This window comes from Odocoileus virginianus, chromosome Y, assembly GCF_023699985.2.
Source record: "Odocoileus virginianus isolate 20LAN1187 ecotype Illinois chromosome Y, Ovbor_1.2, whole genome shotgun sequence".
Lineage (NCBI taxonomy): Eukaryota > Metazoa > Chordata > Mammalia > Artiodactyla > Cervidae > Odocoileus > Odocoileus virginianus.
The window spans coordinates 1,725,586-1,747,302 of NC_069709.1; the positions used below are offsets into that span (position 1 = coordinate 1,725,586).

The 21,717-nt window shown below is 50.5% G+C and overlaps 1 protein-coding gene and 1 long non-coding RNA gene across 5 annotated transcripts in view; one reads left to right on the forward strand and one right to left on the reverse strand.

Moving 5' to 3' along the window:
- Positions 1–17,449, forward strand: part of ANOS1 (anosmin 1) — a 199,561-nt gene extending 182,112 nt beyond the window's left edge. For 2 of the 3 annotated variants that reach the window (XM_070462124.1, XM_070462125.1), the window contains 5 exons: positions 4,800–4,894; positions 6,771–6,945; positions 7,944–8,170; positions 9,469–9,595; positions 12,921–17,449. In XM_070462124.1, coding sequence (XP_070318225.1) covers positions 4,800–4,894; positions 6,771–6,945; positions 7,944–8,170; positions 9,469–9,595; positions 12,921–12,979 — 683 coding nt within the window. In that variant the 3' untranslated portion in view covers positions 12,980–17,449. The remainder of the gene's footprint in view (positions 1–4,799; positions 4,895–6,770; positions 6,946–7,943; positions 8,171–9,468; positions 9,596–12,920) is intronic. The other variant, XM_070462127.1, reaches the window with a different exon arrangement.
- LOC110125782 (uncharacterized) overlaps positions 1–21,717 on the reverse strand; it is a 227,480-nt gene that overhangs the window by 44,375 nt on the left and 161,388 nt on the right. For both annotated transcript variants that reach the window (XR_011485874.1, XR_011485873.1), the window contains exon 2: positions 1,709–1,772. This is a non-coding gene — a long non-coding RNA (uncharacterized lncRNA). The remainder of the gene's footprint in view (positions 1–1,708; positions 1,773–21,717) is intronic.

The following is a 21,717-nucleotide window of genomic DNA, read 5'->3' on the forward strand; positions in this document are numbered from 1 at the left end:
GTGGAATTTGTCTCTTTAAGGCTCTATCTTACGCTGCTGCTGCTGCTAAGTCGCTTCAGTCGTGTCTGACTCTGTGCAACCCCATAGATGGCAGCCCACCAGGTTCCTCTGTCCCTGGGATTCTCCAGGCAAGAACACTGGAGTGGGCTGCCATTTCCTTCTCCGATACCTTACTCTACTGACTTGAAAAGGAAAGACAGGCCGTGGATCGTCCGTGCCCATGGGACTGTGTCCTTGCAGATTCGTGGAGTCACTGAGGTTTATGCACCAGTCCTGGGATGCTTGTGGTCCTCGGTGAAGATACCTGTGCAGGGTGTGGTGCTGGGCTGGAGGGGCCCTGAGTCCACGTTCCCATCCGATGCTGCCCTCTTGAACCGGAACACACCCTGGGCGTGGTCTGCTTTCCTGCCATGGACGCGGTGTCTGCCTCACTGAGATCTGTTCTGTGTAATAGAGGCCCGGAGCACAGCGCTGCCCCCTAAGGCTCCCCAGTAGGAAGGTGACGCCCTATCTGGCAGTGCAGATTGGGGGCAGGCCCGTCTCCCTGCAGATGTGGCTTGTGGCACCGTGAGCTCAGTGTGAGGGAGATAGTAACGCGGAGCCACCTCCAGAAACAGCGAGAGGAGAGCCGCTGATTCAGGCTTGAGGCTGCCTGTCAGAGGCCGGGGTCACACCGAGAGCCCGTGAGGCTGCTCTGAAAAAGGGGAAGAAAGAAACAGTGCAAGTCGCTCAGTCGTGCCCGACTCTCTGCAACCCCATGGACTATACAGCCCATGGGATTCTCCAGGCCAGGATACTGGAGTGGGTTGCCATGCCCTCCTCCAGGGGATCTTCCCAAACCAGGGTTCAAACCCGCATCTCTGGCATTGCAGGCAGATTGTTTCCCAGCTGAGCCACCAAGGAAGCTCCGGCTCAGGGCACTGGCTGCCCCAGTCCCCTGGCCCTGGGGTGGTGATGAGGTGGGCCTGGGGCCCCGAGGGTGAGGGTCTCCACTCTGAGGACGTGCTGGGGTGTGTGTGGGTTCTGGGTCGGCCGGTCTGCACAGAACATGGGTGCCTGCAGGTGAGCCGTCTGCTCTCTGGACATAACGCCATCCTGGGGAGGGCCGTCTCACCAGGCCCCAGGAGGTCAGAACCTCCCAGATACAGGAAACCAAAGACATTGTTAAATAAAGGCAGAGGGAACGCAGAAGAGCAGGAATCTAGGGTGTGGAGTCCACTGAGCCAGCCACGGGAGGTGATTGGAAAGCCTTTGGTTTGCACAGAGATCCTCACCAAGGTGGGGTCTGTGTCCAGAGACCCTGGGGCGTGCACTCGGGCCAGAGGCTTGCGGAGCTAAGGGGCGGGAATGGCCATCAGATGTGTGGCTCGGTACCTGCTCCTGTGAACCGAAAGGAAGAGTCTGATCCCTTCAGCGGCAGCAGCAAATGCTTCGATTTGCTTTCTGGGCTTGAGGGATGCAGGGGTTCACCACGTACAGAAGTGAGTTTGCCATCGGGGCACACAGGGGCATCGGGTGGCGCCCTGCCCACCGTCACCTGCCCTGCCCAAGCCCTGCCCACCTCTTCCGTGAGCTGTGCCCACGCCGTAGTCATCACCATAACCAACTTGTCAGCACACCATGCTTCTGTCATGATCGTTCTGTATTCACCTGTATCCCACCTCCATCCAACCTAACTTGGACGTCACCCAGGCACTCTGTTACTTACCCAGACGCCTCCGTATTTCGGGTCCACGGAGGTCATTTCAGCACGATGCGTCGAGCAGCGCCACCTGTTGAAAGAAAGGGTATGAATTCACTCATTGGTTGATTTTATACTTTGCGTATAATGTACAGTTCTTCTCCAATGAACCCACAGCTCTTGATGTCTGCTGCATAAGAACTTACAGCCTCCATTCAGGGCTTGCCGTTTTTAGCTGAACAGCATTGATGCCTGCTTGGTATCGGTTTACTTTCTGGTGGAAAAGTCTTCCTTTTCTCGTTTCCCAAAGTGCCCTAGAGCAAGTTCCCAGCGGACCGAGCACTCCATCAAACAGGTCTGCACTCTGAAAACCTCCCACCAAATGCTTGGTTTGAGTGCAGCCGGGATTCGAGGCTGATCACCCTGGGAGTGGGGGTGTGGGTGGGGGGCGATGCCTTTCACGGCCGCCCGGGGACTCACTGGGTAATTGATAAAGCCGGCCCAGCCCCTGTTCCCACACTCAGGCCTGGCTCCACAGCACTTTTGTCATTTTTTTCCACTCGGTTGATCGCCCAAAGAAAAGACGTGGACAGAAAACGCGCCGCTTGGGCTGGAGGTGGAGACGTTACGTAAGGGGTAGCACCCTGTTCTCTGGGTGCTGGGGGAGCAGGTCTGATTTGTGCAGGAGTCACACAGCCGGCGAGGCTGGCACGCACTCACTGCAGACTGTTCTCACCCTCGTCTCCCAAGGAGGAGACCCTGTCCACGCGGAGCAGACACAGAGGTCACATGGAGTCCACACAGAGCACACACGGAATCCACACGGAGCACCCACGGAGTCCACACGGAGCACACATGGAGTTCACACGGAGCACACACGGAATCCACATGGAGCTCACATGGAGTCCACCCACAGCACACACGGAGTTCACATCAAGTCCACCCAGAGCACACATGGAGTCCACACACGGAGCACACACAGAATCCACACGGAGCACACATGGAGTTCACACAGAGCACACACGGAATCCACATGGAGCTCACATGGAGTCCACCCACAGCACACACGGAGTTCACATCAAGTCCACCCAGAGCACACATGGAGTCCACACACGGAGCACACACAGAATCCACACGGAGCACACATGGAGTTCACACAGAGCACACACGGAATCCACATGGAGCTCACATGGAGTCCACCCACAGCACACACGGAGTTCACATCAAGTCCACCCAGAGCACACATGGAGTCCACACACGGAGCACACACGGAATCCACATGGAGCTCACATGGAGTTCACACAGAGCACACACGGAATCCACATGGAGCTCACATGGAGTTCACACAGAGCACACACGGAATCCACACGGAGCACCCACGGAGTCCACACGGAGCACACATGGAGTTCACACAGAGCACACACGGAATCCACATGGAGCTCACATGGAGTCCACCCACAGCACACACGGAACACACACGGAGTCCACACGGAGCACACATGGAGTTCACACAGAGCACACACGGAATCCACACGGAGCTCACATGGAGTCCACCCACAGCACACACGGAGCACACACGGAGTCCACACGGAGCACACATGGAGTTCACACAGAGCACACACGGAATCCACACGGAGCACCCACGGAGTCCACACGGAGCACACATGGAGTTCACACAGAGCACACACGGAATCCACATGGAGCTCACATGGAGTCCACCCACAGCACACACGGAATCCACACGGAGCACACATGGAGTTCACACAGAGCACACACGGAATCCACATGGAGCTCACATGGAGTCCACCCACAGCACACACGGAATCCACATGGAGCTCACATGGAGTCCACCCACAGCACACACGGAATCCACACGGAGCACACATGGAGTTCACACAGAGCACACACGGAATCCACATGGAGCTCACATGGAGTCCACCCACAGCACACACGGAATCCACATGGAGCTCACATGGAGTTCACACAGAGCACACACGGAATCCACATGGAGCACACATGGAGTCCACCCACAGCACACACGGAGTTCACATCAAGTCCACCCAGAGCACACATGGAGTCCACACACGGAGCACACACAGAATCCACACGGAGCACACATGGAGTTCACACGGAGCACACACGGAATCCACATGGAGCTCACATGGAGTCCACCCACAGCACACACGGAGTTCACATCAAGTCCACCCAGAGCACACATGGAGTCCACACACGGAGCACACACAGAATCCACACGGAGCACACATGGAGTTCACACGGAGCACACACAGAATCCACACGGAGCTCACATGGAGTCCACACACGGAGCACACACAGAATCCACACGGAGCACCCACGGAGTCACACGGAGCCCACACAGAGCCCACTGGGGCAGCCAGGCCTTCAGGGTGAGGCAGGGCCAGGCATTTATTCCTGCCCAGCTTCAGGATTTCTTCCACCAGCTTCCTCAGAAACATGCAGGATTCAGAGACTCATGCGGAGTCTCTCTTATCACCTAGGAAACAAGAGGACGGACGCTGAGCATCCCCCATTCTCATCGGGTTTCCTTACCATGGGCGCCATGGCTCGGTTAGGCTCAAGACCTCTGCGGACGCATCACACTGTCACTTTTCTCATGATTTCTTTTTTCTATCTGGTTCTCGTATCTCAATTTCCTTTTATGCTGTTATGTTCCCCCCATGACTTCATTCTTTCCCCTGACTCCATTCTTGAACATTTCTTTGATACCGACCGTTTTTAAAGCCTTCATGGAATGTGTGAAGCGGTATCGCTTCCGTTTTATGTTTTGGTTCTTTGGCCACGAGGCGTGTGGGTCTTAGCTCTCCAAACAGAGCTGGAACCGACACCCCCAGCACTGGAAGGCAGAGTCGCAACCACTGGACCATGGGGGAAGTCCTGAGCTGATTTTTTACTAAGGAAACAGTGTAGGCAGAATCTGGGGAGCCCTCCCTCCTCGGCCTGGCGGGTACCTGTCTGCATTGCCTGCAGGGTCCTATGCCTCCTGCCTTTGTCTCCGGCTTCGGGAACATCTGACCACGAGCCCTCTTGCTTTCGGACTGTTCTCTTTTTTTTTTTTGGCTTAACTGCGTCCACCTTACAGATTCCGGTGTCGGACAGTATCACGTGGAGTGGTTTCCGGAAGTCTGCGCCCACAACGAATCCGCCAGGCTGGAGGCGTCCTCGGCCGTGACCCAGGTGAGGAGGAGGAGGCTTGAAACGGGGGGGGGGGGGGGGGGGGGGGTGTGCTCGGAGGCTCTTAGACGCACCCGGCCTGTGGGTACAGCTGGGCGGGCAGAGGTGCAGGCTGAACGTGCCGTGGGGTGACTTGTTCCCCGACCCGTTACCTTCGGGACAGGTGGGGAGGAGACACAGGGTCACGTGTTCACTCTCCCCTCATCCCTGCATGTTGTCAGCATGGGTGGGGGGGAGACCCTGAGACGTGGAATTTCCAGACACAGCTCACAAGGCGCTCCCAGGGCAAACGCGGAGAGCCTGGGAGTGCTTCATCTTAATCACACAGAAGCCCTGAATTCTCTTCTCCATTCTGAGTCGGATGCCCCCGTGACCTAAGGCCTCATTTCCCCAGGGTGTTTCTCTGCCACCCTATCCGTCAGCATTGCCTTTAGCTACGTCCCTATCTTGCGCCAGCTCCTGCAGGGGGCGGACGACCCGCCCGCCCTGGGCCCCAGCACGTGCCGTTCTGATCTTAAGGGTCCCAGACACCATCCCAGCGGCAGCTCTTGAACGGGGGCAGGAGGCTGTGACCACTGCTCGCCTAGAATTGACCCACACACACCCTAACACAACTCACCTAGAATGGACACACACACCCTAACACAACTGCTCGGCTAGAATTGACACAGACACCCTATCACAACTGCTCACCTACAGTTGATACACACACCCTAACACAACTGCTCGCCTGGAATGGACACACACACTCTAACACACCAAGGGTAAGAAACCTCACACTAGCTTGTTACAACCATCACCGTCAGCTTTCCTGTTGCCGTAAGGTTCCATATGTAGTATGCACGAGGTCCTGACAACGACACCCTAGAAGGGACACACACACCCTCACACACCAGGGGAAGGAGACATCACACTAGCTTGTTACAACCATCACTGTCAGCTTTCCTGTTGGTGTCAGATTATTTATGTGTGCACAAGGCCCTGAACCAACACCCTAGAAGGGACACACCAAGGGCAAGAGACATCACACTAACTTGTTACAACCATCACCGTCAGCTTTCCTGTTCCTATAAGGTTATCTATGTACCATACACGAGGTCCTGACAGCGACACCCCAGAATGGACACACACACACACGCTAACACACAAGGGAGACAAACCTCGCATTAGCTTGTTACAGCCGTCACGGTCAGCTTTCCTGTTCCAGTAAGGTTCTATATGTGTGCAGGAGGCCGCAACAACGACATCCTACAGTGGGCACGCACACGCTCACACACAGAGAGAGAGAAACAGCACAGTAGCTTGTTACCACCATCACTGTCAGCTTCCTCTTCCTGCAAGGCCACATTCCCAGCCCCTCAGCCCTCCACTGTTGAGGCTGGCCTTGTAATTCTGTTTAATCATCACCTTCTGGCCGGAACCAACCAGAGAGAGCCGTCCAGAAAGGGGAGGCTCCAAAATGTCTTCTCTGCCTTCAGGAAAGACTGAGCCTGCATCTGGGAGGAAGCCCGAGCTAACTTTTTTTTTCTTCTTTTTAATAACAAATCATGTTGATAGTCACAGCTTTTCACCCTCCCTCTCCAGCCAGCTCCCCACGGTGGGTCGTGACGGTCAGAACGGGGCTGCTATGGACCGAACGCTTCCCCCAGGTTGTTCTAGAGCCTGGGTGACCCCCCTCGCCCAGGGAGTGGGTCATGCTTGTGATTCATCTCGGCGGGGACCCTATGTTTTGTGAAAAGGCTGTATCACATACACACACACCGCCCTGCCACATTACAAGAAGACAACCGCCTGGGATATCATTGCATCTCCTGCCAAGTCCGTTCCCTCGTGAGATTTTTACAGCTAGCCTGTTCTCTCTGTCTCCATCTCGCTCTAGGAAAACTACATGATTCTTCCAGACCTGTCGTTCTCCTGCAAATACAAGGTGATCGTGCAAGCCGCACGGCCCCTGGGCCGCTGGAAAGCGGAGAGCGCGTCCTTCACGACCCCGCCATGCTCCGCGCTCAAGGGGAAGACCCACAAGCACTTCAGCTGCCCCGGCGTGGAGGAGGGTACGTGTCACCTGGAATCCCCGGGGGCGCGGCGGTGGGCACAGCGCCAAAGCGTGATTCACAAGGCCCTGAGACCCACAAGGATCGCCCCTTTCTAGACGGCCCTAGGACAGCCCTGTCTGAAGGTAACCTGTGTATGAACGCTCACATCAGTTCAGAAGTCCAGCTGCACTTAGCGACACAGGCTTTGCTGAAGGATCAGCCCTTAGAACTTGAAAATGAAAGTCGCTCAGTTGTGTCTGACTCTTTGCGACCCCATGGACTTGGAATTCCCCATGGCGTGGAATTCTCCAGGCTGGGATACTGGAGTGGGTGGCCTTTCCCTTCTCCAGGGGATCTTCCCAACCCAGGGATCGAACCCAGGTCTCCCTCGTTGCAGGCGGATTCTTTACCAGCTGAGCCCCCAGGGAAGCCCAAACCCTTAGAAGCGGGGGCCGGCATCTCTCCACAGGTGCTGCGGGGCACCTCGTGTCATTCACTTGACTTGGGCTCAGCCCAGCCCCAGGGGCATTACCCTTCACACCCTTTCCATCCCCCGTCTCCATCTTCTGCAGCCCAGCCCACATCGAGGGACCCTTATCCTCAGAGGCCCCGCCTGGGAGCTAATCCTGGTCACTGCCGACGGCTCTCATGGCGACCCCAGCCTTCCCCACCCGCCCCCTGCCCCAACTCCTGCCCTCTCAGTGGCCGGGTCCTCTGAGATCACGGCACTCTTTTCTGCATTGTCCACCCCCATGTGCAAGCTGGACTCAAAAATGACCCTGAGCCATGAGCAGCCACTGGGCTCAGAGCTGCAGGGATGAGGGTCTAGCTCAGATGCCATCCGCCCAGGTGGCTTTGGGAGCCCCCCCCCCACCCCCACCAAGGGAGGCTGCGTCACTGACCCTGGGGCCCAGAGAGCTGCAGTCTGAACAGTGCCTCCTACCCAGGGTGGAAAGCTGTCCTCTCTCCACCCCCTTAACCCCCCCACCCCACGGTTCCCCTTCCTGCACCCACAGGTCGCAGTCACGTGCGCCCCAAAGTGCAGGCCAAGCCCGAGAACCTGTCCGCCTCCTTCGCGGTGCACGATGCCAACATCACAGGGCACTTCTCCTGGACGGTGAGCAAGGCGGGCCTGCCGCTGCCGGCCACCGGCTTCCAGGTGACCTGGGCTGAGGTCACCACCGAGAGCCGGCCCAACAGCCTCCCGAACAGCATCATCTCACAGTCCCAGATCCTGCCCGCGGTGAGCACCCGTCCGCCCACCCCATCTCGGCGTGGGTCCCCCCGTCACGCGGCCGGAGCATCCCTGGGGGAAGCACTCGGGCTCCCCAAACCCCTCTGCAGGGCAACTTGCTGAGACTCACATGTAGGCTTTCTTCTCCTGCATGAATTCTTTTGCAACAGTCAAAACACACCGCCAGGGTTCCTGTGGGACCCCAGTGAATTCTTTAGTAAGAATCGGAACACAGCAGCAGGGTTCCTGTAGATTAACTATCATCACCATAAACTTAGGAGAAACTGTCATCTAGCTAAACGTGATGACCAGGGCCAGCTCTGAAGGAGACCTCTCCTGTCCACACAGAACGCAAAGGCTTCACCATTTTCTGTTCTTTGGAATCCCTGTCCTTTTGGGCCAAGTGGACGTGCCCCGTTTGAAGTGTTAAATTTGGGGGGAAAGAGCTAAAAGAACCTTGTTCTTTCTCTTCATTTTCCCCTTCAAATCTGGCCAGAGCACATAATGAGCTGGAGTGCCTTCCAGGCCAACTTAATTCCTTGGCTTGGGGGCAAAGAAAAAAAGCATGTGTGGGCTTTTACCAACTCTCAAAACACCCTTAGAATATGCAAGTCTTGCTCCAAAAAGAGAAAAAAATAACTTAAATCCCGGAAGGAAAAAAAAAATTCCATGGAATTGGACAGTAATTATTCTGTGTATGTGCTGAGGTTCTATTGAGTTCTGAGACACCCCCCCCCCCCAAAAAAAAAGCGTTGGCATAAAAAGAAACATTTTTTTGGCTGCGGGCACTGACAGATACTGTCTTTTAAGGAGCGCAAGTTGGCGCGTTTCCCCGAGATGTGGATTATCAAGAATTCACATCACAAGATGTGCAGATGAAAACTTAATGCCTGGGAAAGTCTTAGGTTCAGGAATGGAAAATACAGTCCCTGGGAGGGGGCGGAGGTGAGCGCCAAGAACTGGCCTGACTCATCTGAGCTCTTGGCTGCCAAGAGCCGGGGTCTCCTTTCTGCCCAGATCACCCGGGGGGTGGTCGGTCTCCAGCAAACGTGGACAGACCACGGGACCTCCGAACACGGTGGAGTCGTAGCAAGCGAACCGCGCGTAACACGGTGACGTCGTGAGGGAGGCGTGGTCACGGTGACGTCGTGAGGGAGGCGTGGCCACGGTGACGTCGTGAGGGAGGCGTGGTCACGGCGACGTCGTGAGGGAGGCGTGGTCCCTAGAGGAGAGTCCCGACGTGGGTCGTGGTCAGAGGCAGCGCCTGACGGCCCGTGTTCCCCAACCCCTTCCCTCCCCTTCCCCAGGATCACCCAGAGCTCTCGGTCCCGGGTCTGCGGCCCGCCACTCTCTACCGCCTGGAGGTGCAGGTGCTGACCGCGGGCGGGGAGGGGCCCGCCACCATCAGGACCTTCCGGACGCCCGACGTGCACCGTGAGTCCCGGCCGGGGAGTGGGGGTCCCGCCCGCCTTGCAGACACACAGAAAGTCTTGGTGAAAAAACGAAAATCCATAGATCCAGCACTGCAGGCTCCTACCCACGGGGAGTTCTCTGAACCTGAAGTCCTCCCTCCCCTTTCTACCTGCTTCCTCCCAGCCGACCTGACACGCTCCTTTTTTCCCTCCCCTGCAGCCGCCTCCTCCCCTTATGTTACTTTATCCCCCTACAGAAGGTATGCTTTTTCCTTATCTTCTAACCGTAAAATACACAAGAGGTAGGGCTTCCAATGCAGGCAGACGTTAGAGACATAAGGCTTGATCCCTGGGTCGGGAAGATCCCCTGCAGGAGGGCATGGCAACCCACTCCAGTTTTCTTGCCTGGAGAGTCCCAGGGACAGAGGAGCCTGGACGGGTTATAGTCCATGGGGTCTCACAGAATCGGACACCACTGAAGTGACTTAGCATGCACCCACACAAGGGGGAAAAAATCTGTCATCTCGTATCATTCTAAAAATTAAGATGTTCAAATATAACTATATAAGAAATATTAGTTTGCTATGGAGCTTATTACATATATTTCTACTATATATAATCTATAGGCTTCCCTGGCGGCTCAGCTGATAAAGAATCCGCCTGCAATGCAGGAGACCCCGGTTTGATTCCTGGGTCAGGAAGACCCCCTGGAGAAGGGACAGGCTACCCACTCCAGTATCCTTGGGCTTCCCTGGTGGGTCAGCTGGTAAAGAGTCATCTGCAGTGTGGGAGACCTAGGTTCCATCCCTGGGTTGGGAAGACCCCCTGGAGAAGGGAAAGGCTACCCACTCCAGTATTCTGGCCTGGAGAATTCCATGGACTGTATAGTCCTTAGTGTCGCAAAGAGTCAGACACGACTGACCCAACTTTCACTTTCACAATCTATATTACATAAATTTTCTTCACAGTATAACCCAAACCAACCTACTTGACTTCCTGCTAAATCAAGTAGATTAAAAATAATCGTCACCTATTGTTTCAAAGCAAACAGCCTCCCGGACAGCACTAAGGAGACGTGTTGGGGAGTGGTTGCAGTTATTTACCATGAAGGAGTTTTCATCCAAGTGTGTTTACTGATGTTAGAAAAACAGGAAAGAAAATCTAGTGATCTCTTCAGGGGCCGAAACTGTTAGCTTTGGCAGTGATTGAATATGTGCTGGGTCTGTTAACCCTAAAGTCATGGTCCGCCCCCAACCCCACCCTCCGTTCCACCCTCAGCAGCCACAAGTCTGTTGTCTATGTCTGTTAGTCTGTTCTTGTTTCATAGATGTCACTCACGTGGAATCTAAAGTACGGCACAAAGGAACTTAACTATGAATCAGAAACAGACTCACAGATGGACAGAACAGACCTGTGGGAGTTTGGGATCAGCAGATAGAAACCAGTATACATACGATGGATAAACACCGAGGTCCTACCGTGGAGCAAGGGAACTGCATCCTATATTCTGTGTTAAACCACGATGGAAAAGAATATAGACTGTGTGTGAGCAAGGAACCGTATCCTATATTCTGTGATAAGAAAGAAAGAAAGGGAAGTCACTTAGTCGTGTCCGACTCTTTGGGACCCCATGGACTGTAGCTCACTAGGCTCCTCCATCCATGGAATTTTCTAGGCGAGAGTGCCGGAGTGGGGTTGCCATTTCCTTCTCCAGGGGATCTTCCCGACCCAGGGATCGAGCGCAGGTCTCCTGCATTGCGGGCAGACGCTTTACCTTCTGAGCCACCACGGAACCATGATGGAAAAGAATATATATAGTGTGTGTGTACATATAAAAACAGTATATATAAAGCTGTACTATATATATATACATACTGTATATGTAAAATTGAATCACTTTGGTCTACAGCAGAAATTAAACGCAACGTTGTACATCAACTATACGCTAATAAAACTTAAAAACGTATGTGTTGGGGAACAAAAAGTATGTACAGTGGAATAAGTGCAGAAGGAAGCCAAGAGTCATTTAGTGCAAGAGGATGTGGTTTGCTGGAACTGTGCTCCAAGGTGCTTGAGGCCCAGGTTGGGGTGTGAGACGGAGGATGGTGAGATTAACATAGAGAGGACTGCATCTGAGTCACCTGTGGGATAGTGAGACGGAGACTTCCTGAAGGCCTTCGGGACTGCAGGGTCCAGCGCTGAAAGCTTTGAAGGTCCTCGGCATGTGGGTAGTAACTGAACATGGGGGTGTGTACTGGAGGTCAGGAAGGTGAGGAGAGTTAGGCTTGGACAAGACCAGGGGAAGTGCTGTGGAAACTAGGAACACTGCGGCTCAAGGTGTTGGGCAAAGAGAAGAATCTGCGTGGAGGATAGTCTTCCCAAATTATTGTGGCTAAATACCAATTTTTTTTTTAACAGTCATTTCAACAGCTGTATCTTAGGAGCAATGCTTTCATTTCTATTCCTGTTTTTAAACAGGTCATTTAAAATATCAGATTCTTACTTTTTGCTTCAATTCTTCCGTCACTTTAAGTTCATGTAGGTGGTGTGCTAGAAATAGTAGGCATCCACCCCCTCCACTGTTTCACACTTAAGTCTCTGCTTTATTAGTAAAAACATAGGGAAGCTAATTTTAGTTATTAGCAAAACTAAACGGCAACAATTGTGTATTTACAACAATTAGTTATTAGCAAAACTAAGTGGTAACAATTGTGTATTTACAAAAATTAATCCTTAGCAAAACTAAATGGTAACAATTGTGTATTTAAAACAAAGAGTGTCCTGTTGGGTTTTAGATTAAGTACATTGTTTTCTCAGCTTAAACTTTAAAAAGCCACGTCAAAGCTTTATGTGTTGCTAAGAACTAATGATCCTGGTTTTATTTTTTTAAATGATGGATCAGATTTGCCCCAGTAGCTTTTTGCACTTAGGAGTTTAAAGACAAATAAAAACCACCCCAGTGGGAGCGCCCTGTGTGACGCCCCGTCCCGTTTGGGACCACATCCACCCACCACTTACAGTGTCTCTCCACCAAAAAGTGTGTGTGTCATGAAAGTATGTGTTAATTTCTAAACTTTTCCGAGGAGATACAAAGGGTTCTGGCCGGCTTATATAACTATAAAGAAAGAGGCTTGTCTTCTTTTTCTTGTGATCTTATGGTTTTTCGGAGGGAACCAGAGAGCCGGGGAAGGCAGAGAGGCAGGGTGGATGTGTGCCTGCAAGTTCAGAGCCAGGGCCGGGAGGACCTGGGTGGCAGGGACCGCGGGCGGGGTCCAGACACACAGATGTTCCTCCGGTCGGTCCAGCCGGGGACGGCAGCCGGACTAACACGTCTGTTCTGTCTCTAGGCCCCCATCTGAAACACCGCCATCCCCACCACTACAAGCCGCCTGCAGAAAGGTACTGAGATGCTCTGAGAGCCCGTCTGAACCCTGAGCGAGTGTGGAAGCTGGCACAACCCCCCAAGGACTGGCCGTGCCCGCTGGGAGGCTCCAGGCCCTTCCCGGAGGACCGCCCGCCCCTGCCTAATAACCGTGGGGCACTCAATGCTCTGTCTGCCCCGGAAAACGCGCCCCGAAAACCAGGGACGTGCAGTAGGCCTTGTGAAGGCGGAGGGACAGGTTCCCGTGAGAACGGACGACATGCAGCCCAGCCCTGTTGCGCTTCTAATTCTTGCCTGCCTGTGTGGTGGAGCTCCTCCCAATACAGGTCTGAGATGTCCCCGAATTTGCATCAACAGATTCTCCAAAGAAGCAGTTTACACAATTTACACACGTAATAGGCCTGCACGTAAGCAGTTACTCACTGAACACTTGGAAATTAAATTATTGATTTGATTTCCTAGATCCATGGAAGAGTACCCAGATTTTTACACCCTAATATTTATTCAAAGATTTCTGAAGATGAATTTTTTGTTTTTAATTACCTGTGGGGTTTTTTTTTTCAACTGAAAAATCTGTAAACCTGAAATATTGCCAATTAATATAAACCTAAAATGCTCCAGCTTCAAGCACTTCAGCTCCATTTTATACAAAGACATAGATGAGTTTGGCCTCTAAATGACAATTTCTGTTAAGACATTCCCAGCCAGGAGGAGTCAACACTGCTACCCAGAGTCTGCCCTGGAGAAATTAAAACTGCTTTCTGGGGCTGCTTTTTAATACTTCATCCTACAAGAAGTTTCCCTGATACTTTTATTTATATTTTCCTTTTTTCCTTAATGGGGAAAACAGTTGCTGGTACACTTTGTTTTGACGCTTACATGTGTCTAACACGCTACAAAACCTCTTGCTTGAAATGAAAGGATCCCAACTATTGAATATTTTCAAATCTTTACTGAGATTTCCCCCTTTTCTTAATCAAAGCAAGCGCTTTGTTTGGTAGAATATTCTCCATAATGTAGAAAAGGTGGAGGGGGACTTTGCTTCCCAGGTGGCTCAGTGGTAAAGAATCTGCCTGCCAATGCAGGAGATTGGGTTCGATCCCTGGGTGGGGAAGATCCCCTGGAGGAGAAAATGGCAACCCACTCCCGTATTCTTGCCTGGAGAAAATCCCATGGACAGAGGAGCCTGGCCTGGCGGGCTACAGTCCATGGGGTCACAGAGAGTCAGACACAACTTAGCAACTAAACAGGAAACCTTTCTTTAATCCTTCAAATCTATTACATCTTATTTGAAAACTTTATGAAAAATTATGAAAAATTTAACTGAAGAATTGTGACGCTCCATACTAATGCCTCATGGCATGAACTCAAGTGAAGACACGGTGTTAGTATATAGTGCTGAGGGGAATATTGGGGCACCCTTAAACCAGAGATGTTTTAATATATTTTTTGCTTGAGGGAACACCCATGTGTATACACATGTATGTATGTGTCTGTATACTTCCGGGTAGGTATACAATATATATGGAGAAGGAAATGGCAATCCACTCCAGTATTGCCTGGAGAATCCCAAGGACAGAGGAGCCTGGTGGGCTGCCGTCTGTGGGGTCACACAGAGTCGGACACGACTGAAGTGACTTAGCAGCAGCATACAATATATACATACATGTAAATACACACACACACAGACGCACATATGTACACGTGGGTAGCTTGAGTAGAGTCGCTGCAGAAATTGCTTTCCCAAGTCACCAGTAGCGGATGCAACTCTAAAGATCATTGGAATAATCTGTTTTCCCCATCGGCATCGATTCTATGAGAAAACAGCTTTTTCTCCAAATTAAACATTTTCACGGAAGGGCATCCTCATCTCATTATCTACACAGGGAAAACGAGGATGTTTTCAGTCAATGCTCTTGTGGGCCTGGAAGCCTGCCGTTGTCTTCCTTCCCAAAAGCCTGCGGTGAGCGCCCTGGTTGCCGGGGGTTGAGTTAGCGATGAGGGGCGTGAATGTGAGGGTCTCGACTCGCCCCAGGAGGTCCAGGCTCTTAAGTGCGGACACCAGGCCGAGAGACGACCCCTGTTATCACACACACGCCTCTCTCCCCGGAGAACCCCGGGGCCGGTAGGCATGGATCTCCGACGGAACAGGTCGAAAAAACTACTTCCTGCGTCTTCAACGAGCTTGGAAGCTTGATCAGGCGGGCGGTGCTTTGCAGCCCTGAGCGAGGGGCTACGTAGGGGTCTCAAGGGTGCAGCCGGCTCGTGGTGCTTCGGGCTTTTTCTCTGCAGCTCCTAACGTGGTCTGGGGCGGGCTCTGCAACAGAGGATCCCTGCAGAGTCAGCGGGTTCCCCTTCTGCACGGGGACGGAGGACGCATGCGCAAACCCAGAGATCGTCGCTGAAACACGACTTTCCCCAAGACGCCGTGCCCAGCATCTGAATTTTCAAACCCTCAGAAGGGAAGGCTTCAAATTATTATTGACTGTGTGTTATCGTTTGCCTTCATTTGTCCTAAATATATCCGTAAGTATTTGTGCCAGCCCATCTTTGTACTGTTGTATAGTTTAAAACATGGGAGTATATACATAGATGCGAAATATTATTAAATTATTAAACACACTTAATTTTGTAAAATTTAATGACATTTCTTTTACCTGGGTCATAGACGTTGAGCAAATACATTTTTAGTTCGGATCAAGGTTCTGAAGCTTCTGTTTTCCTTAAAATACCTGAAGCAGGCCTTATGAGCATTTCATTCTACTCTAATATTTGATAAATTTTATTACTATTATTGGAAGAGAAAACTGTTAATTAGGCAATAAAAGAAAGCTGAGTTTCCTTTATAAATTTCAATAATATTTAAAAGAGCAAAAATATAATTACAGTTTTTTGAATTTTTAAACATTTGCCATAATAAAGGTCTAAAAGTTTATGTTGTTTAATTATAAAACCAATTTAGTAGCTGATTCTCTGTTTTATTGAAATTAGATGCATTTCTCTCATATGAGACAAAGTATATTCAGTGACAGTATTTACTCTTTAAAAAAGTCAAGCTCATCGAACATACAAAGTCATCAAATACAGGTGTCTAACCCAATATACATCAAGGCTATGTGCATCTTTTTACTGAGAATATTCACTCCTCAGCGATGGGTTTATTTATCTGGGCTATCCTCTTGTTCTTAGTGGGCTCTGGGAGCAATCTTTATAAACGAATGTGTGCCCTTCACATTAGTCAGTTTTTTTTAAAAGATACATAAATGGGAAGGAAATCAAGAAAAAAGGGGATAAATATACACTTAGAGCTGAGCAGAAACTAACACAACATTATAAAGCAATTACACTCCAATAAAATTTTCTTCAAGAGACAGTAACATTTATGATGCTAAATTTTCCAAAATCCAAAGTTTACAAACAGATCTCTGTCCTAGAAAGACCTGGAAGAACCCAGACCCCATGTCGAGAGCAGAAGAACCCATCCTCCAGCTCAGCACCGCTGAGATGTGGGGCTGCACGTTGCTCTGTCAGCGGGCAGGACCTGCCCTTGGCCCTGTGGGGCGTGGAGAGGCATCCCTGGTCTCCACCCACCAGAGGCGAGGAGCACCCCACCCTGGGTGTGATGATCACACACTCTGTGGTCACGGCCCACACCCTCTTGGGGCACAGAGTCACCCCCGACGAGAATCACTGCATCGTAATAATGTTCACTGAATAACTGCCCTCTGCAAGGGGGAACTGGGTCAATTGGAGTAGATACACCTGGGAAGTGGTTACACTGGACCAAAAAAGCCCTTAGCGGTATCTTTTATCTCCACTGAAGAATCTGATTAAAAGGCTGAATTTGGGTTTCATGCGAGTACAGATATTCATTTTGTCCTACAGACGGAACAGCATCATTCATGATGATGGGAGTCTTACTTAACGCCCTTTCTTACACCACGTGTCGTGGGGTTTGTCAGGTTCGGTCCTGTGACTGCAAATATCTCAATCTAAACTTAGGCACACTTGCACATGATCACCAGAACACAGAGGCTAAATACCCGATGCGTGTACGTTCATTTACGATACAAATGCACAAAGCCGGCGACTCGTGTCTGTGGTTTTGCATGGCCAAACTCGGCTTCTCAGCTCTCCTGGACACTTGGCAAGTTCCACCACTCACAGAGTGACTCACACGGGTCTCTCTGCAGAGCTATTAGGCCTTTTCCTTGACGTAACCATAGTGCACAGATAACAGAATGGCTACCCTCTCATCCAAACAGCCTGTAGAAGCCATGTCCCTTAGACAGGTCATTTAAAAGTCAATATTTATTTATGTATGTAATAAAAAATGATTTTGTTTGTGTGTCATGTTAGAGAGAAATAATCTTGTAAAGAAATGTTGTAAAAAAAAAAAAAGCATTGTAAATAGTCTGATCTCTGTCACTCATTATTTTCATGTTAGAGTTTGTACATACTGACTGATTCCGTAATAAAGGATCTTTAAACCTGCCTGGTGGACTAGACTCGTTACTTTCCTGAAAATACCCACACACACGTTTTCTTTTCATTTAGAAAGGAAAATGAGCAGTTTCCTATGAAGCTGGGGAGATTGAAAAAGCCCCATTCTCCTATCAGTATGAATGGAACCCAAGGTCTGGTGAAAGATTGAAGTCGGGAGGAGAAGGGGGCGACAGAAGATGGGATGGTTGGATGGCATCACCGACTCAATGGACATGAGTTTGGGTAAACTCCGGGAGCTGGTGATGGACAGGGAGGCCTGGCGTGCTGCAGTCCATGGGGTCGCAGAGTCGGACACGACTGAGCAACTGAACGAAACAAAAATGCAACAAGGCAGCTCGTCGTCCTGAACAGAGCGTTCTGGACTACTGACACAGATCACGGCGTCATGGTTTTCACTCTGTTTCCAAGCATGACTCTCAATGGTTTGGGTGGCATTTTCTATCCATTGGTCCACAGGCTTAAACAACTGCCCCCCACCACCACCGCCGACCCCAGGAGCTGTCCATAAAATGCTACCAGATATGCGTTGTGCTCATAAGCTTTCAGCCACGCCCCTGGGTTCTCAACAGCACAGTCACTGCAGGCAGGGCTGGGGGGGGGGTCCCCTCCCCAGCAGAGGGTCTTGCAGACCCCCACACTGGGTGGGCGCTATGCCCATGGGCATCTCCACCCGTGATGTAGGAGGATGCTACTCCATCGGGAAGCTGAGACGAGTTCTGTCTGCATCAAATGACCTCCTTTATAATCTCTGTGCGTTCAACCCGCAGGAACGTCCTAAAGTTTCTGCCGCTGCCTGGTACTGCTTTACGGGTGGGATATTGACAATGATGGCAGGTTCCAGGCCTTCAAGGGCTGTTCCTTCTCGGAGAAGGTGACTAGCGATGAGGAAGAAAGAAGTGAAGAGTGTGAGGAACCCGAGGAGGAAAAGAAAGCAGAGTGCGGGTGAGGGACAGGCCGTGGGGTCCTGACTTTCGTGTTCTCAGGCAGGATCAGTGTGGACTGAGACCCCCAAGCTAAAGAAGCTGGCGGCTACCCAAGGGATGGATGTGGGGCACCCACAGGGAGATGGGACCTCTGAGGTGTGAGCCTGGGCTTTCTGAGTGACCTCCGGAGCCACTTACCTCTCCTTCTGTTGTTTTCTAGTCTCTCCTTGAAAAAAATGACAGGATTTTCCTGACAAAAGTCAAACGTTTGTGTTGCGTTTCTTTATAATCAGAAGCGGCTGCACCTAGAGACGCTGTGCTGGTCAGTGGCCCAGTAAATTCTCCAACAATGGTGATGGACTCTGTTTTTAAAAATTTGTATGAGCCACACCTAAGAATCTGAACACACAAGGTCTGCTGTTGTCTGACTGCGCTTTTGTGAGCTTTCTATAAAAGCAAAGTGCATGGAAGCAGAAAACACCTGGGTTAGGTGCCAGGGACTGGAGAGGGACCAGGTGGGAAGTGCTTCATGGGGACAGCGTTCACGTCTGGAGGTGATGACAAGGTTTTGCAACTTTATAGAGGGGATGGTTGTGCGTTTTGAAGAGGAACTAAATGCCACTGAATTACACTCTTTAAAACGGTCCAGATTATGCGATGCAAGCCTAGAAGAAAAAATATAAGCAACACCACGTGGTTCCCAAATACAAACACAGGTTACATATCATAACCCGGTTTGAGTACAAATGCAATTTATTTGCAGAACACATGATCTGAGTTTCAAATGAAAAGCAAGCAGAAATGCCACTGAAGAAATAATGCCCCTGGCCATGATCTTAACCAGGAAGGTGTGCTGGGTCTCAGTCCCACTTCTGGCGCCCCGAATCCGGCCCCGGGCGGTATCCTTCCTGACGGCGGCCCTGCCACTAAGCCCCGACACCAGCTGCCTGACTCACGCTCAACATTGAGGCCTCACCCCCGAGGAACCCCACTTCAACCCCTTCGGGTCCTCGGGTCCATGACGCCACCATTCCCCGGACCCTTCGTCCACGCTGGGCCTGAGCTCCACCTGCTGGCAACGGAAGGCCCACCGCCCCTCTGTCTGGTCTCCACCCTCCGTTTTTCCAGCCACTCCCGCCAAGATCAGAGGGACTGTGCACTCAGCCCAGAGGTGACTGTGGACTCAGAGCTCAGGCCCAAGACATTCAGCGGATGTTTCTCAGAAACTCCACAGGCCACAAGGTGGGCGTGGGGGTGGGCGGCAAGATCTATTCACAGTCCTGAGAAAGGGAAAACGTCTGCAATCTAGGAAGCCTTACCCAGCCAGATTATCATTCAGTATAGGAGAAAGAGAAAAGAATTTCTCAGTGGAGCAAAAAAAAAAAAAAAAAAAAAAAAAAACCAACCTCAAAGAAGACAGCAATGCCTAACCTATCCTAAAATTAAAAAAAAAAAAAAAAATTGAAAGTTCTTCTCTACATAGAAAACAGAAGCAAGAATCCATAGGAACGAGAACAATCAACAGTAGGGAAAGCAAACACACGAGAAAGGCCCTGGCGATCACCTAAATAAGCCTCTGCATAGACTATATGACGGAGGAAAGACAGTCTCTTGAGCCAGTGGTGCTGGGAAAGCCAGACAGTTGCATGTAAATCAAAGAGGTTAGAACACTCGCTCACATCATGGGCTGTGTGCTAAGTTGCTTCAGTCGTGTCCAACTCTTTGTGGCTCCTTGGGCTGTAGCCCACCAGCTCCTCTGTCCATGGGACTTCTCCAGGCAAGAACACTGGAGTGGGTTGCCATTTCCTCCTCCGGTGGATCTTCCCGACTCAGGGATCGAACCTGAGGCTCCTGCATTGCAGGTGGATTCTTTACCACTAGCACCACCTGGGAAGCCATCCTCACCTCATACACAAAGATAAACTCAAAAGGCCTTAAAGACCTAAATATAAGACATGATACCCTTCCACTCCTAGAAAAGACCACAGACAAAACACTCTCATACATAACTCATCTGTTCTTAGGTCAGTCTTCCAAGGTAAAAGAATTAAAAGCAAAAGGTAAAAGAAATAAAAGCAAAAGATACACAAATGGGACCTAATCAAACCAAATTTTGCACAGCTAAGGAAACCCACAAACAAAATGAAAAGACAGTCTACACAACGGAAGGAAATATCTGTAAACAATGAGGCTGACAAGGGATTAATCTCCAAAATATACAAACAGCTCAGACGATTCAACAAGAAACAAAAATACCCAATTAAAAAATGGGTGGAACACCTAAATAGACGTTTCTCCAAAATGTCTGTTGGCCATACAGATGGCCATACCACAGGCACGTAAAAAGATGCTCAACATCACTATTTATTACAAAATTGCAAATAAAACCTACAATGAGGTACCACCTCACAGTGGTCAGAATGGCCATCATTAAAAAGTCTACACATAACAAATACTGGAGAGGGTGTGGACAAAAGGGAACCCTCCTACACTGATGGTGAGAATGTAAGTTGGTCTAGCCATTATGGAGAACAGTTTGGAAAGTTCCTTAAAAAACTAAAAATAGAGCTACCATAGGATCCAGCAATCACACTGCTGGGCATGTCTCTGGAAAGAAATGAAGCCTCTAATTGAAAAAGATACATGGACCTCAATGTTCACAGCAGCGCTGTTCACAACAGTCAAGACACGGAAACAAGCCAAGTGCCCGTCGGCAGATTTAAGAAGATGTGTTACATATCAGTATATATGTGTTCAGTTCAATTGCTCAGTCGTATCTGACTCTTGGCGACCCCATGGACTGCAGCACGCCAGGCTTCCCTGTCCATCACCAAGTCCCAGAGCTTGCTCAAACTCATGTCCATTGAGTCGGTGATGCCATCCAACCATCTCATCCTCTGTCGCCCCCTTCTCCTCCTGCCCTCAATCTTTCAGTGTCAGGGTCTTTTCTAATGAGTCAGTTCTGCATACACATGTGTACACACAGAGATACTGTGGAATATTACTCAGCCATAAAAAAGAATCAAATATTGCCATCTACATCAGCGTGGATGACGCCAGAGATGATCATGGTAAGTGAAGTAAGTCAAAGACAAATGTTATACGGTATCGTTTCTGTGTGAAATCTAAACAGTGATACAAAGGAACCTATATACAACAGCCCGACAGACATAGAAAACAAACTCGTGATTCCCAAAGAGGAACGTGAAGGGGACAGATTAGGAGTATGGGGTTAACAGATACATGATTCCCAAAGGGGAACGTGAAGGGGATAGATTAGGAGTATGGGGTTAACAGATACCTTTTCCCTTTGGTAAATACAGTATATAAAAT